Source organism: Vombatus ursinus, unplaced genomic scaffold, assembly GCF_900497805.2.
Source record: "Vombatus ursinus unplaced genomic scaffold, bare-nosed wombat genome assembly UNPS02010379.1, whole genome shotgun sequence".
In the NCBI taxonomy this organism is placed as follows: Eukaryota; Metazoa; Chordata; class Mammalia; order Diprotodontia; family Vombatidae; genus Vombatus; species Vombatus ursinus.
Genome location: NW_020950157.1, coordinates 213 through 15,962, shown reverse-complemented (window position 1 = coordinate 15,962; position 15,750 = coordinate 213). Strand labels below are relative to the sequence as shown.

The 15,750-nt window shown below is 40.1% G+C and overlaps 1 protein-coding gene across 1 annotated transcript; it reads left to right on the top strand.

Annotated features, from left to right (window-relative positions):
• Positions 1-1,289: 1,289 nt before the first annotated feature.
• LOC114037376 (coagulation factor XIII A chain-like) lies at positions 1,290-15,290 on the top strand (the record flags this gene model as incomplete). The annotated part of the gene is made up of 3 exons (XM_027854211.1): positions 1,290-1,376; positions 7,113-7,266; positions 15,003-15,290. Coding segments are annotated over exons 1-3 (529 nt in total), but the record flags the coding sequence as incomplete, so codon positions are not given.
• Positions 15,291-15,750: the final 460 nt, after the last annotated feature.

Here is a 15,750-nt window from a genome sequence, read left to right as displayed (position 1 = left end):
AATAGGAGAGTACTTTTTAGGAAGATCATTTTGACAGTTGAAAGTCAGATGAACTGGAAAGAAGAGAGGCTTGAGTCAGGAAAACCAACCAGAAAACTATTGCAGTATCCAGGCATGAGGTGATAAATACTTCTAACAGGGTGGTGGCAATGTTAGAGGAGAGAAGGGGATACCCTGCATGAGAGATGTTGCGAAGGTAGAATTGACAGGACTCAGCAATAGATTGGATATGAAGGGTGAGAGAGAGTGAGGAGTCAAGGATGACATCTTGATAACTGGAGAGATGGTGGTGCCCTCCAAAGTAATAGGAAAATTAGGAAGACGGGAGGGTTTGAGGGAAAAGATAATGAGTTCAGTTTTGAACATGTCAAGCTGAAGATGTCTCTGGGAGCTCCTGGTCAGGATGTATAACAGGCAATTGGAGATATGAGACTGGAGGTCAACAATGAGGTTATGGCTAGATAAACAGATCTGAGGATCATCTGTGTAGAGATGATAATGGAAGAAGTGAAAACAGTATAGGGACAGAATTTGAGCTGTAGGGTAACTAACTCAGTAGAACATTGGTAATATCTAAGGTCTAAGAAGAAGAGAGGAAAGAAATACACATTTAAATAGCACTTGCTACGTGTCAGGAACTATGCTAAGTTTTTTGATGATGAGATTTATTCACTCGGAAGAATTTCTCCGTAATTCTTCTGCACCTCAAAGTATGTAAAAAATGGCTCAAGGAGAGAGAATGTCCAGATCCAGGAAGAAGTTAGGAAGCTGTTACTGCTTTTACAATGGTCTTCTTGAAAGGTGATGAGTGATTAAACTAGGGTGGTAGTGGTGCCTGTGGAATGGAGGGGATGACTGAATCTCATATTATAGAGTCAGAATTCACAGGACTTAGCACCTGATTGGATATGGAGGCTGAGGAAGAGGACTGAGTTAAGGGTGACTCTGGGTGAACGGAAACATCTTGATGCCATCAATAGTAATACAGAAGTTAGGAGGACAGGCAAGTTTTCCAAACTTTCAAATTTGAGTGGACTTTCCTGGGGAAAAAAAGCCTCCTGGTTCATGCCTTGTCTTTAAATACCTTCCCTAGTCCTCCATAAACCAACCATTGAGAAGGAGGAAAGCATGCAGGGCCAATTAGCACAAAATCAGCTAGAAAGTCTTAAGTCTTGTCCCATGTGGACCTAGCTTCAGTATTATGAAGGGTGATCTCTCTAATTTCTAATGTTTCCTTAATGTAATCTGGAGGTAACAACTCAACTTTTCCTTTGCTCTCTCATTTAGGGATGTACCGCTGTGGTCCTTCTTCTGTCCAGGCTGTTAAGCATGGCCATGTTTGCTTCCAGTTCGATACACCATTTGTTTTTGCAGAGGTAGGTGAGAGCCGGGGAAGAGGGGCGCAGACTAAGGCATATGCTGTCCCCTTCCAATAATATTCCTACCTGCACACTGCACCACACTAGATGCTGTACAATCAGAAAGACAATCTATAGCCTGCAGGTAAAGTCCTAATCGGTGATTCTGAAACTAGGAGCAAGCATATGCTCCTACACAGATGTGTAAATCAGTAGGCATGGTGGATAAATGGCCAGCCTTGGATTCAGGCCGACTTCAGTTCAAGTCTTCCTCTGACTTGACACTTACTGGCTCTGTGACCAGGAGCAAACCATTTAATTTCTCAGTGCCCCAAGCAATTCTCTAAAACTACAAGTCATAGAGGAATGTCAGTCTGCATTGGTGGGGAGACTTTTCTTACTGGGAGTCCTCAACTTCATCAATATCATAACTAACATTTATACAGCTTTCTTTGTGCCAGGCACTGGGCTAAGCCCTTCTTTTTTAAACAAATATTATCTCATTTGATCTTCACAACTCTGGGAGATAGGTGCTGTTGATATTCCCTTTTTTACAGATGAGAATACTGAGGCAAACAGAGGTTAAGTGACTTGCCTCAGATCACAAAGTTAGTTAGCGTTTAAGGCTGGTTTTGAACTAAAATCTTCTTGATTCCAGGCATGGTGCTCAATCCATTATATGTGAGATTAGACAAAAAAACAAACAAACTAAATAAAACATCAAAAACAAAAACAAAACAAATACAAAAAACATTAACAAAAAATCCCTACAAAATCTTGCTATAGGCAAGACATTATTTTAGGCTAGTATGGAGGAGAAAAAAGATTTCAAAAGAGAACAAGACTTAGTCACTACCCTCCTGAAGTCCACAATCTAGTCAATAAACTAAGACATAAACAAAAGTTACATAACAATTTGTGGGGTGAATGTATTGGGTGTATCCCCGCATTGGCCTGGATCTTTCTTGCCCCAACTGGACTTTGTTCTGATATCTGGTATTGGTCCCCTAAACTAGAATTGAAATTTCCTTGATGATAACACTTTGATAAAACATGAATTCCCGCCTGGTCCTGGGACTTGTTGCCTAACTGACACTCCCTTGATAATGATTGATCGAGTCACAATCAATTGGCTTGCTCTTTAAAAGGAAGATAGAGAACACAGGGGTAATGACAAGGGCTTGGAGGTTGTACAAAGAGAAGCCAGTCAGAGTCTTCCTGTCCCACCAGGAAATTAACTCTGGAGCTTCAGGAGCTCTTGGTTGCTCAAGGACCTAGCGCCTTGGAGGGCTCACTTGGGTCCTTCTCTCTAGGGAATCCAGTCTCTAACTTGGTGTAGCCCCTATCCTCTCTGCCCTCCTCTCCATACCCCTTTTAAAAGCCAGGCCCCCAGGTAACTCAACTGTATAAACTATAAATTATTGCATCAGTCATTCTCAAAGTGTGGCAAGTACCCAGGATAAGGGAAGTTGACATCCTATCAATGGGTTAACGCTGACTCTTCAGTATGAAGAGAAAAAGATACTCATCAATGAGGCAATAAGGATTATAGAGTATCAAAGAGAGCTAGGGTCAATGAGGTCTTCGATTTAGAAGAGGAAGGGACCTTAGAGATCATCTGGTATTATATTGCCATTATATTGAGGGAAGTGAGGCCCTTGGGGTCAGGAGATTGGCCCAAGGTAGTAAGTAGCAGATCCAGATTTTGAGTGCAGGTCCTCTGACTCCAAATACTGTGTAATTCTTACTGCCCAAAAGAACAAAAACAAAAACAAAGAATCATTGGGAGGGTGGAAGTTTGGAGCAGGGAGGGGAGGGACCACTATGGTTCTGAGGAAACAGTGCTGAACCTGAGTTCAAATCCCAATTCCACCATTTACTTGTTTGTGTGACCTTAATTTATTTAACCTCTCTGGACCTCAGTTTCCTCATCTGTAAAATTAGGAGATTAGACCAGATTTCCTCAACAGTACCTTCAAACTCTAGATCTATGATCCTATCTATGACTGAATTGATGTCTTCCATGCCAAAATATGGGCCTCATTGGTGGGAACAAGACTCAGGACAATTAATACCTGGGAATACCCACTACATCAGAATAATAATTTAAGGACTGTCATGAGTCAGTGCATGACGAACTGCCAAATGAGTGGCAGAAATATAAAGTTCAATAATTTTTTAAGTATTCACATATATCTATGTCCTCTAAAAAAGTATCTTTGCTGCATTTTCCTCTTTGTGGTCCTCTGTTATAGTTTGCAGGCTCTTCTGAAAGATAGACATATTTGGAACACTATCTCCATAATGTTACTTTGGTCTTTTGTTGATTTACACAAACCTCCTGGGTTGCATTCTTCTAGTTTATGATATTATAAGAATCTCTTGATGGAAATCATGCTCTATGTTTCATAAATCCTTATATTATTATTATGTTTTATTACCAGAGAGAGGTAGACAGGACTTCCCACCAGGAACAAATTGATTTAATCATTGCTAATGTCAACACACAGTGTCGTTATTAAATCCAGATCTTGATTGTTAAGAATGCTGTCAAGATTCGCAAGTGAGAATTCCTTCTCTCTCATCCACTGAAGCTTTCGGTAATGATCTGCAGCATTTCTCACTCTGTTTGTCAGAGGCCTGAATCTGAGGGCTATCCATTTCTGAGGGATGTTCAGGTGACTAAAAAGTGAATAAAGAAGCCATTCAAGGGTCCCAAAAGAGGAACTTCATGGGGGGATGCATAAATCTTTAAAGAGAACCTCCAAGAATCAACCTCCCAATTGAATCTTCCTCCCCACCTCTCCCCTCCCCTCCCCTCCCCTCCCTTCCCTTCCCTTCCCTCCTCAATTATGTAGTATTTTAAGGTTTGCAAAAAACTGTACAAATATCTCATTTTATCCTCACAACAACCCTGGGAAGTAGGTGCCATTATTATCCATATTTTATAGTCTGAGGAAACTAAGATAGACAGAGGTTAAGTTAAGACTTGTCCAGGGTCACATAGCTAGTAAGTGTCCAAGATTGACTTTGAAGAGTTCTTCCTGACTCCAGGCCCAGTGTCCTATCCACTGTGCTACCTACTGAATGACTTGACAGATGTAACTGCTGAGATACTATTAGTGATCTGTGAAAGATGATACAAAACAAAAGAGATATTACAGGATTAGAGAAAGGCAAATGTCTCAATTTTCAGATATAAAAAGAGTGGAGTCTGCAAACTGCAGGGCAGTGAGCCTAATTTCCGTTCCTGAGAAGGTCTTAGGAGGCATTATTCAAAGGATAGTTAGTAAACATCTAGAAGAGAAAATAGTTATCACAAAAAGCCTTACCAACAGCTAGTCTTATCAGATGAATTTCATTTCTGCTTTTGCTAGGGCTGGATTGGTAAATCAGGGAAATTCCAAACATAGTTTCTCTAAATTTTAATAGAACATTTGACAGTATCTCTCATGCTGTTTTTTTAGAAAATATTGATAGATAGAGGCTAGATGATACTAAAATTAGGTGGATTTGGCAACGGTTGAATGGTTGGATCCAAAATATCATTACTGGTTCAATTTTACCTTGGAAAGGAATTTATAGTGGTGCGCCCCTGGGATCTGTGCTTGGAGTTGTGTTGTTCAACATTTTTATGTTCAATTACTTGAATCCAGACATAAAAGTTCTCCTATTCAAATTTGTACATACCACAGTACTGAGGGATAGCTAGCACTTTGGCTGAACAACTTAAGGATCTGACAGGCTAGAGCAATGGGCCTAATGTAGGACTTTGAACATGGGTTTGAAAAATTGACATCATAAACACAAGATGGGAGTACATGTGACTAGATGGCTATTCACCTGAAACGGATATGTGGCTTTGTGGAACTGCAAATTCAATATGAATCAACAGTGTGATATGGCAGCCAGAAAAAAATAATGCCATCTTATCAAAAGCATAGGGTTCAGAACTAAAAAGTGGATAATCCTGCTGATGCGAAGTTATAGGGACAATGAGTGTCACATATAGGGGCTATTTCATATGGGCAATGAGTGTCATAAACCCAAAAAAGATTTATTTTTTTTTCTGAAACCAATGTGATCCTACTAATTTAGTTCCCAAGTGGTTTTGTGTGTGTGTGTGTGTGTGTGTGTGTGTGTGTGCATGTTGGGTGGTAATTGTTTGGGCAAAAGGAAGAGAAGGGAAAGGAAGACAAGCTTTGTGAAACATCTTGAAAGAGCATTGGGAATCAGGAAACCCAGGAGGTATAGAACAAAAGTTGTTAACAAATAATTTAATTGAATTAAACTTTCTTTGTACCAGCGGGCAAATATAGAAACAATGAGTAGAAATTGCATAGAAGTACAGTGTATTGCATTTTATCCTTGGATTTACAGAGATGTTTCCTAATGCTGAAACCACTCCAGAAGCACAATCTCCTACCTTGGGAGGTAGATTCCCTTTTACCAGAGGTCTTGCAGAGAGGTTAGATAACCATTTGTCAGGGATATAATCCAAGGGTTGAACTAGATAGCATCTTCCAACTCTGAAAAGCCTTTGATTCTAGTCCCAGATCTATTCCTGAGGAGCTGTGTGACCTGGAACATGTAATTGAATCTCTCTCCTCCTCAGTTATCTGTTAAAATGAGGGGGGTGGCCAAAAAAAAATTGAAAATGAAATGTGTGGAATTATAAAGAATATGCTTGACCCCACAGAAGATACATAAGAAGACACCTCCCTTTTGACTCTCTATTTGTCTCTCTATTTATTGCGCATAAGCATTTAAGTGCCTACTCTGTAGTAGGCTAAGTACTTCACAAATATTATCTCATTTAATCCTCACCATAACCTGAGGAGGTGAGTGCTATAATTATTTGCATTTTACAGTCAAGGAAACTGAGGCAGACAGAGGATAAAGTGACTTGCCCAGAGTCACATATCTAGCAAGTGCCTGAAGCCAGATTTGAAATGTCTTCTAGATTCCAGGTCCAGTGATCTATCCACTATGCCCACAAAGCTGCCTCTCTTTTGTGGAGGTGGGGGTGGGAGAGTTCATAGGTGTAGGATATTGCATTTGTCAGATTTTTTTTGATGTATTAATCAGCTTTGATGATTTTTTTCTTTTCGTTTTCTTTTTTTTTTTAACTCTTTGTTATAAGGCATGGCTTTCCAGAATGTGGGGAAGGGAAGGAAATAGCAAGAAATCTAGGCAATGTACAAACAAAAGCTCTCAATAAAGGAAAAATCTCTTTTTTAAAAATAAGGGGTTGGGTCAGATGATCTATAAGATCCCTTCCAACTCTAACATTCTGTCTATACTATAGCTTCTGTAGCTAAGCTTTCATGGACCAAGCATAGGCTTCAGCAACATGAGTAATAAAATTGGTCTTGGGGAGAGCTTGGGGACTGGCCATCATTGTTTTGCCATCCCACTTTTGATCCCTCAAATATTATGCGCCGTACTGTGGGCTACTAAGGTTTTGTGTGAATTCCTCCTAGACTGATCCTACTCTTCTTTTATGGAAACTATTTGATTGTAGAATATTAGTCTTCCATGAGGCGACAAAAAAACCAAAACGTGGAAATGTTTAACATCTGCCTTCTGTGCCAATGTTGAAGAAGGGACAATATGTTGATATGTTAAAGGTGTTGATAATAAATCTCCATAAATAGGCTTTAAGATTATTTCAAGAACTACACCTGAGAGAAACAAACATTTTGGTGGCCAAATCAATAGATGACATGCTGCTCTCTTCTTTTTTCTTTCCAGGTCAACAGTGATCTTGTGTACATTACAGTCAAAAAAGATACCACTCATTTGGTTGAAGCTGTTGATAAAACGCACATTGGGAAATTAATCCTGACCAAGGAAATTGGTGGAGATGGACAACATGACATTACTGAAAATTACAAATTCCAGGAAGGTAACTTATTGCAGGTGGCAAAGGGAAGTGCTAGCTGAATGCACGTGCTTGACTTGAGCAAATTCTCCCTGTCATTTAAGTGTTTATTTGCTGTCCCTGAGGACATTGATTCAGAGAATACAGTGGTATTTGGAGCATTTTGTGTTAAGTACTTGTTTGTATGGAATCATACATTTTATAGTTGGAAGGGATTTGAAAGGTCATCTACTCCAACCCTTATCCAAATCATGAATCTCATTAACAGTATTGACAAGTGATCATGAAACTTGTACACAAAAACCCCCGTGGTAGAGAACTCACTTGTCTGAAGCAGCCCATTTCATTTGACCTCTTCCTAATTGTTGAGAGGTTGATCTTCATGCTTAGTGGATATTACAATCCCCATAGCTTCCACCCCTTTGGTCTCTGTTCTGTATTCCAAGGTCAAGCCGTACAAGACTCTTTGATAGGCCTCATCAGATATTTAAAGGCTATCATACTCCCCCTCCCAAGTCTTCCCTTCTTCAATTGTATCATATGGTCTATAACTGAACAGAGCCCTCTAGCTGGGATGTGCCCAAGGAGGTACAGCAAGGCTATCCCCTTCCTCAGCACAAGCACTCTGTTTCCTTTATTGCAGCCTGGGGCCCCATTAGATCTTTCAGTTGCTACATCCCATTGCTGCCTCATACTAAGTTGTGATTTACTAAAACACCAAAGGAAAAGAAAGCTTCCCTTATGAATTCCCTTGATTTTAAGCATTAATATGTAGCCTCTGAAAACAAAGCCAAGAGCTAAACAAGAACACAAAGAAAATGGCTTCTTACTAGACTTGAGAACCAACTGGTTAATTAGTTATAAAGATCTCTGACTCTTAAAGAAAACTACCTACATTTAACAGCAGTAAGCATTTAACTAGTTTTTGTAATGGTTAACTTTACATGTTTGCCAAGTAACCAGTTAATTTTTATTTTGAAGTGGAAAACCATCTTTCCCAGACCTTGCCCTGACCCATTCACTCTTTAACTCTCTAAAAGAAACAATAAATCTTTATTACAACTTTAGGATTTCTTAATTGAGACAAAGAAAACAGAGAGTTTTCTTATGAAATGTTTCCAACTTTCTCTTAGTCCATGTGTGAGGAACTTCCCACCATTATGGCATGTTGTAAGTGACAGTTAGACCAAAGCACATGGCTTACAAGATCTCAATCTTCTCTTCTGTCTGGGTCAGAAAAAGAAGAATATTTTGGCTTGAACCAAGCCAGGTCATTTCTCCTGCTTTCTAATCTCAACCTGAACTTTATATATAGTAGAAGAAGCTGCAATTTCCAAGCAAGAAATAGCTTTTAGCCAGCTAGTTTTGAAATGCTGACACCTACCTCAGTGACCACTGTCGTAGGTATGCATAATTAAGTCAGGAATGGCTGTAAAGTATGAATTCTTTCTGGCCTAAGGAGAAGTACTTCTCATCTGCTCCATAGAGTAAGCCATGTTAGAAAATTGCCTATTTTTTATCTCTTTTCCTGCATAGTGGAAGAGCAATTTCACTATGTATATTGATAAGAGAAACTTTTTATCCTCCTTTCAACAATATCCTATAATTGTAGTCTACTTGAATTTTGCAGACGGTCTGCAAATGTTGTATATTAGAGCATAGAATACACCCAGAAGGAACTGTAAACCCTGCCTGAATCTAGGAAAAATGTGGATCTTCTCACCACTGATGCTCCCCTCTACATGACTTCAGAATTCCCCTCTGCTTGTTGACTGCATGGCTCAACAGGTCCTAGGAGTGGTCATGCTTCCCAGAACCACCAGTGAATTCCTGAAACACATCATTTCAAAGCCAGAACTAGGGAAGAGTGACTGGGGCTTACTCGTAGGGCGCCAGAATTTAGAGGGCACAAAATTTTTTAAAATTATCTTTAAAGTTTTCAGTTGTTAAATTTGTTACGTTTAATATTTGATGGCACTAGTGCCCTTTCTGTGCTGCAGAAATAACTAGTCTCAACACCTGATTAGCTAGAATAATTAGTTAAAATACAAAGCTACGACTTTATGCACCTTTCCTCCACACAGTAAGTGAGCTACTCCCTAGCCCGGCCTGCCTTGTTCCCCCAAAGCAATGGCCCTGGATCTCGTGTCATCCTCAGGTCTCCCTTGCATAAGCTGCTATCTAGTATCTTTAATCCCACAAGATCGTATGCAAGGGTCTCCCAGTGTCGGACACATCTACATATCCAGTTTCAAGGTCTCTTTCCCTAGGTGGGACTAGTGTATCAGAGCCTCTACTCACATTGTTCTGGTGTCCTGGGGTCTTTCCACTTACTCAACTAAATTGGTTTTAATTACTTCTTATATTACTTTGATAAGGTGATTACAAAGTGACTTTGAAGGCCTGTTTCACGCTGCTTTCCCCAGATCTCAAAGTACTAGACTTGTTGTTGCTGGCAGGTTGTTTCAGTTGTGTCTGACTCTTTGTGACCCCTGTGGGGTTTTCTTGGCAAAAATACTGGAGTGGTTTGCTATTTCCTTCTCCAGGTCATTTTACAAATGAGGAAACTGAGGCAAACAGGGTTAAATGACTTGCCCAGGGTCACAAACTAATAAGTATCTGAGGCTAGATTTTAACTCAGCTCTTCTTTACTCCAGGATTGGTGCTCTGTCCGCTGTGCCACCTAGCTGCCCCTCAAAAGTACTGGATAGCTCCTCTTCATTTCTCTTTTATCCTTGCAAGTGGCTCTTGTTGGGGGGGGGGGGGATTCTATAGGGTAGGCTAGTGATTCCAATTCTCTTTTAATTCCCCACTGAAGCTGTGCCACTAATGACACAAATCTTATCTCTTTGTTCGTTTACCCCTCTTTCTGCCTGTTACACCAACATACACTTCCAAAACCAAAATAATGATAATAGCTAGCACTTATATAGCACTTTAAAGTTTGCCAACTGCTTTACAAATATTATCTCATTTGATCCTCACAAAAACCCTGACAGGTGCTCCTTACTATTATCTCCATTTTACAGATGAAAAAACTGAGGTAGACAAAGGTTAGGTGACTTGCCCAAGGTCACACAGCTAGTTAATATCTGGGGCTAGATTTGAAATCAAGTCTTTCTTCTTAACTCAGAGCTTCAGTATTCTATCTGCAATGCCACCTAGTTACCCTGCCTTGTTATTTTTTAGCTTTTCTATTCTCTAGTTTGATCTGATCCCCACCAGGAATGATAATAGCTAATTTGGAGTTACTTTTTTTTTCTATATTAACATAGATAGAGCATTTCATTGGCCTGTGACATTTTAATTCCTCGTCTTCTCCCAATAAACGAAATCAATATGCTTATTTGATGGTGCTATAAATGTGCAGATTATGTGCCAACTTCCCAGATCCATTTGATCTATTCTGCAATTATTTTTATCTGAGCACCCATGAAAAGACTTCCAGGTGTGTCTTTATACCATATGCTGGCATGTTCCATGCCCTTGCCAGAATCAGAGGGGCAGCCAGAACCATAGCAGATCTTGCATATTTTCTAGTTCAAACATACCACCTTATAGGTAAGAAAATAGAGACCCAGGGAGGTTCCATGACCTCCCCAAGGTCATGTACATCATAGGATCATAAGAGCATAAATTCAGAGCAGGGAGAGATCCTAGAGGTCATTTTGTCCAACCTCCTCAATTTTCAGATAAGAAAACTCCATCCCCCTCCTCTCACCTAGGCCAGTTCTGTATTTCCAACTTCCTGATAGTTGTATTAACCTGGCTAGCATACTGCCAACAACCTACAACCTCAACAGGCTGACCTCTAAGTTCATTGTCTTCCCCAAAAACTAGTCCCTCTCCCAACTTCTCTTTTGTTCGATAATTGTGCCATTATCCCACCCACACTCAGAATCTTGGAGTGGGCTTTGTTTCTCTTCTTCCTGTAAAGCCACTCATCCAATTAGTCAGTAAATTCTTCCATTTTTAATCCCACAATACTTTAACTTCCATTTTAACTTCTTATCCATTCCTATGATAACTGCCCTAGTCTAGGTCCTCATCTCTAACCTAGACTACTGTTAACGGTCACCTAACTGGTCTCCTAGCCTTCAGTCTACTCCCTCACTAACGCATCCTCCATCCTGGTACCTTAGTAATTCCTTAATATATGACAAATATGATTCCCCTCTTCTGCTCAAAAACCTTCAATGGCCCACAATTTCCTGACAAAAATAAAAACAACATTAACATGGTATTCAAACCCCTACATAATCTTACTCTTATCTATTTATCTATCTTTGTCTCATATTATTTCCCCTTTGTGGACTCTTATGCTCCAACTATGATCAGCGAGGTGGTACAGTGAATAGAGCACAGGATTGGAAACTGGAAGATTCATCCTGAGTTCAAATCTGGCCTCAGACATTTACTAGCTGTGTAACCCTGAGCCAGTCACTTAATCCTGCTTGCCTTAGTTTCCTCGTCTGTAAAATAAGCTGGGGAAGGAAATGGCAAATATTCCAGTATCTTTGCCAAGAAAACCCCAAATGGGGTCATGAAGAGTCAGACACAACTGAAAAACAACTGAACAACAACAAAATATTCCAACTAGATTACTATAGGTCAGTCTCAATTGATTCTAATAATGAATCCCATGAAATGGTGGCATGTCTTAGAATTTGCTCTGTTTTAAGTTATAGTTGTGTAAAATGTGTTGAATTACTACAGCCCAATAGAAATATTCAGTGCCAATTTGAATAATGCCACCACTGGATGGGATTTATTATTCACACACTAATCAGGACCTGCATTACAAGGATGATCCTATGGGATTATCCATGGATGATCCATGGAGAATGAGACAGGAGATTCCACTGCTTGCTAATGGATGTGCTAATAGGATGATCTCTATTGAACTAGATTTCAACTCTTGCTCATCCTGCTCTCTATGTCTCCATGCTTCAGTTTACATTGTTCCCTGAGCCTAGAACAGAATCCTTCCTGATCTCTGTGGATGTCTCAACCAAGAAAACAAGGCAGTTATGACTGCTAGTTAAATGTATAACTCCCAGAAAACATATGGGTAAATAAAATAATTTTAATTTAAATAGAAGGAAGATTGGTGAAAACATTCGTTTAGTGCTTTACGGGTATTCAAAGCATCTTCACAAACATTACCTTACTTGATCCTGTCCAAGAAGACAAATGCAACAGTAATTCAGGGATCTGCCATTTTGTTGGTAGATTCCCTCTGCTGACTCATTTTACAACCGCTCCATAATTCAATGGATTGTCTTCAAGAGCTGCTACGCCAAGTTGCAAAGTATAACAAAGGTGGTACGGTCCCTGAATCATCGTGTGCTAGAAATGATGCTATCACCAATGCCATGAGCTGCCAAGGGTGCTGTATAAACTGCTCCAGAGGATGCTTTGCCTACTAGCATTCTCATGTCATTCTCTTGGCAGAAAACAGTCAAATATTCCCATTGGCTCCTTGGTCATTATCACTATCATTGTCAGGTAGTTTCTTTTTTTGTTGTTCAATCATTCCAGTCGTGTCCAACTCCTCAAGATCTCCTTTGGGGTTTTCTTGACAGCAGTACTGGAGTGGTTTGCCATTACCTTCTCCAGCTCTTTTGACAGATGAGGAAACTGAGGCAAACAGGGTTAAGTGACTTGCTCAGGGTCACACAACTAGCTAGTGTCTGAGGCCAGATTTGAACTAAGGAAGATGAGTCTTCCTGACTCCAGGCCCAGCACTCTATTCCCTGCACCACCTAGCTGCCTTTTTCAGGTAGCTTATTAATTCCTAAATGATCCTATTAATGGATGCATCTTTGGGTATACTACAATATATCAATGTATCAAGTACTGTGTATGATTGGTGTCAAATTCAAATAGAAACAGAAACCTCTGGCTCACATATAGACTTAGAAAACCACAAATTAACATTATCTATAGTGCATTGTGTTTTTGTTTATTTTGTCAAACATTTCTCAGTAATATTTTCATCTGTTTCCTGGGGCACTTGAGAGTTTTGTGGGCCACTTGCAGTTTGAGTTTTATACCTGTTTTACATAAGAGTTACTACTTTCATGCTTCTGAATTCTTTATACCATACACTGCCACCTTGCAAAGTACCCTGGTTCCCCAAGAAGCTTTTAAAAACATCATCACCAACATCTAGTGGTACTCATTAGACTAATTGTCCTTAATGTGCATCAGTTACCATGAAAGACAACCAATCTTTTAATAACTGAATAGCCATAGGAACTCTTTAAACTAATAACCACAGTGTTCTACAATATTCAGCAATGTTAAATATAGGCTAGTAGTAGAGTGTTATAAGAGAGAGGAGAGGGAGGGAGGGAGGGAAAGAGAGAAAGAGAGGGGGAGAGAGGGAGGGGGACAGGAGAAGAATGGGAAGAGAGTTGGCTTTGAAGTCAAGAAGACATGGGTTCAAGTCTCACCTGTTACACGTACTTAACCTCTTAAAGCTCTAAGCAGCTATCTAAGACTAAGATACTGAGAAGGTGTCCATCTGCCTTGGTGGGGAGACATTCCTCACCTAGAATGATTAAAGCACAGGTCAAATCCCCAGTTCCCCATAAACAGTGACACATCAGTGGCACCTTGATACATAAGAGTCTAATAGTTATAGTAAAACAATTGATCTGGCTTATAAAAGTCACATCAGAAAACCCTGCTATACAATCATAGCCTAAGAAAGGTAAGACATTTTTAGAAAAAATAAGATCTTCAATGGCTCCCAGCAGTGCCCTTTGGGCATCCAAGATAGAGATCCCAGATGAGCCCTCAAATGTACTCTGTTTATGGGACCTCAGAAAGCTAACCCAAGTTTAAGGAACTCTGGGGATCAGCATCCACTCAAAAACATAACCCAGGACTCCACCCCACTCACCAGGATGTTTCTTTTATGGGACCAATTAGAAGAAAACTTAATTCAAAGCAAAATCCCTTCAATCAGCATAGTAAGAGATGTGATAAGATCTTCCTGACAAGGATATCACAGTCCCATGGCTACCCTCTCTCATAGGTTGCCATACCATCTTTGGAGAAGGGGTACACATATAGGTAACATAGGTGAAGAGCAAATAAATAGGGAGGGAAGGAGGATGTTAGGAATAGGAGAAAGGTAATATTTCCGAGGGAGAAGTGGAGAGAAGAGCCCTTTAAGAATTCGCTGGTAGAGTCAGGCAGAAGAAAATTAGATTATATTCAGAAGCAGAGCTCTAACTAGGGTGGGGTAACTAGGGCTTTTCTCCAGGTCACCTAGTTTAGAAGGTGCTCTCAAAGTCCTTCAGCAGCAAGATCAGCAGCATAGAAACAATGAAGTTACATGTCTAATTAACAAGAATAATTAGTTAAAATAAGAAACTACAAGACTTGAGTTCCTCCCCTACCCTTCCCAACTTTCCCTTCTCTCACATGGCAACCTTTCCCAGAGTTTCTGTCTGCCCTCCATGGGGCAGTATCCTGTTACCCCTTCTCATCCTTTCCTGCTTTCATGTTTTGGTATTTGCCCCAGGTACAAAAATTCGTGATTAGGCTTTGGTTCAGAAGAATAGAGCTAAGTTTTAGTAGTTTTATGTTTCTTACTTTTCAAATGCCAAAAATAGCAGTAAAGAAACACATCTTGGAGAAACTTCTAGTGTATTTCCAGAATTCAGCCCCCAGACAGATGGGTAAATTGATTAAAGAAATATCTGGGCCTCTATAACTGTTCATTATTTTGGGTTCTTTTCCTCTAGGCAAAGAAGAAGAGAGGCTTGCCCTAGAAACTGCTCTGATGTATGGGGCTAAAAAACCTCTTGACACAGAGGGCATCCATCAGTTCAGGGCTGATATTGACATGGATTTTGAGGTAGAAAAGGCTGTACTTGGAAGAGACTTCAAAGTCACCATCACTTTCCGGAACAGCACTTCTAGACGTTACACAGCTACAGCTTATCTCTCTGGCAACATCGTCTTCTATACAGGTGTTGCAAAGTCGGAATTCAAGAACCAGTCCTTTGATGTGAAAGTGGAGCCCTACTCCTGTAAGTTGGGGAGATTTTTCTCAAATTTCTGAGCCCTGACCTTTCTTCCTAGCATCTCCTTGGTGATACTCCCCACTACCTGCTTTCCTAGAGCATCACACAAGGGCATCAGGAAGAGAGCTCACTCACATGTTGTGTAGATCAGTCTTTTTTGGTCTTCTCAATCTCCAACAGAAAGAAATGAAAATTCGGATATTCCATCTCAAGAATTCTATGAGCCAATGAGAGATTAGGTGTCTCCTGGAAGTTAGTAAATTTTTCTAGAGGATCTCTTTGCCCACTTAGGAAAGGAGATATGTCTAATGGAGCCCTTTGGGAGAGTCTCAACTCTTGTGCACAATTTGGCTTTTGAAGGGCAAGATAAGAATTTCAGTTTTAACTCCTCCCCTAAAAAAAGAAATAGAGTTTGGGAGGAAGGCTGAGAATCTATGATTTCACTAGTGTGAGGAGCTCCCAGTGT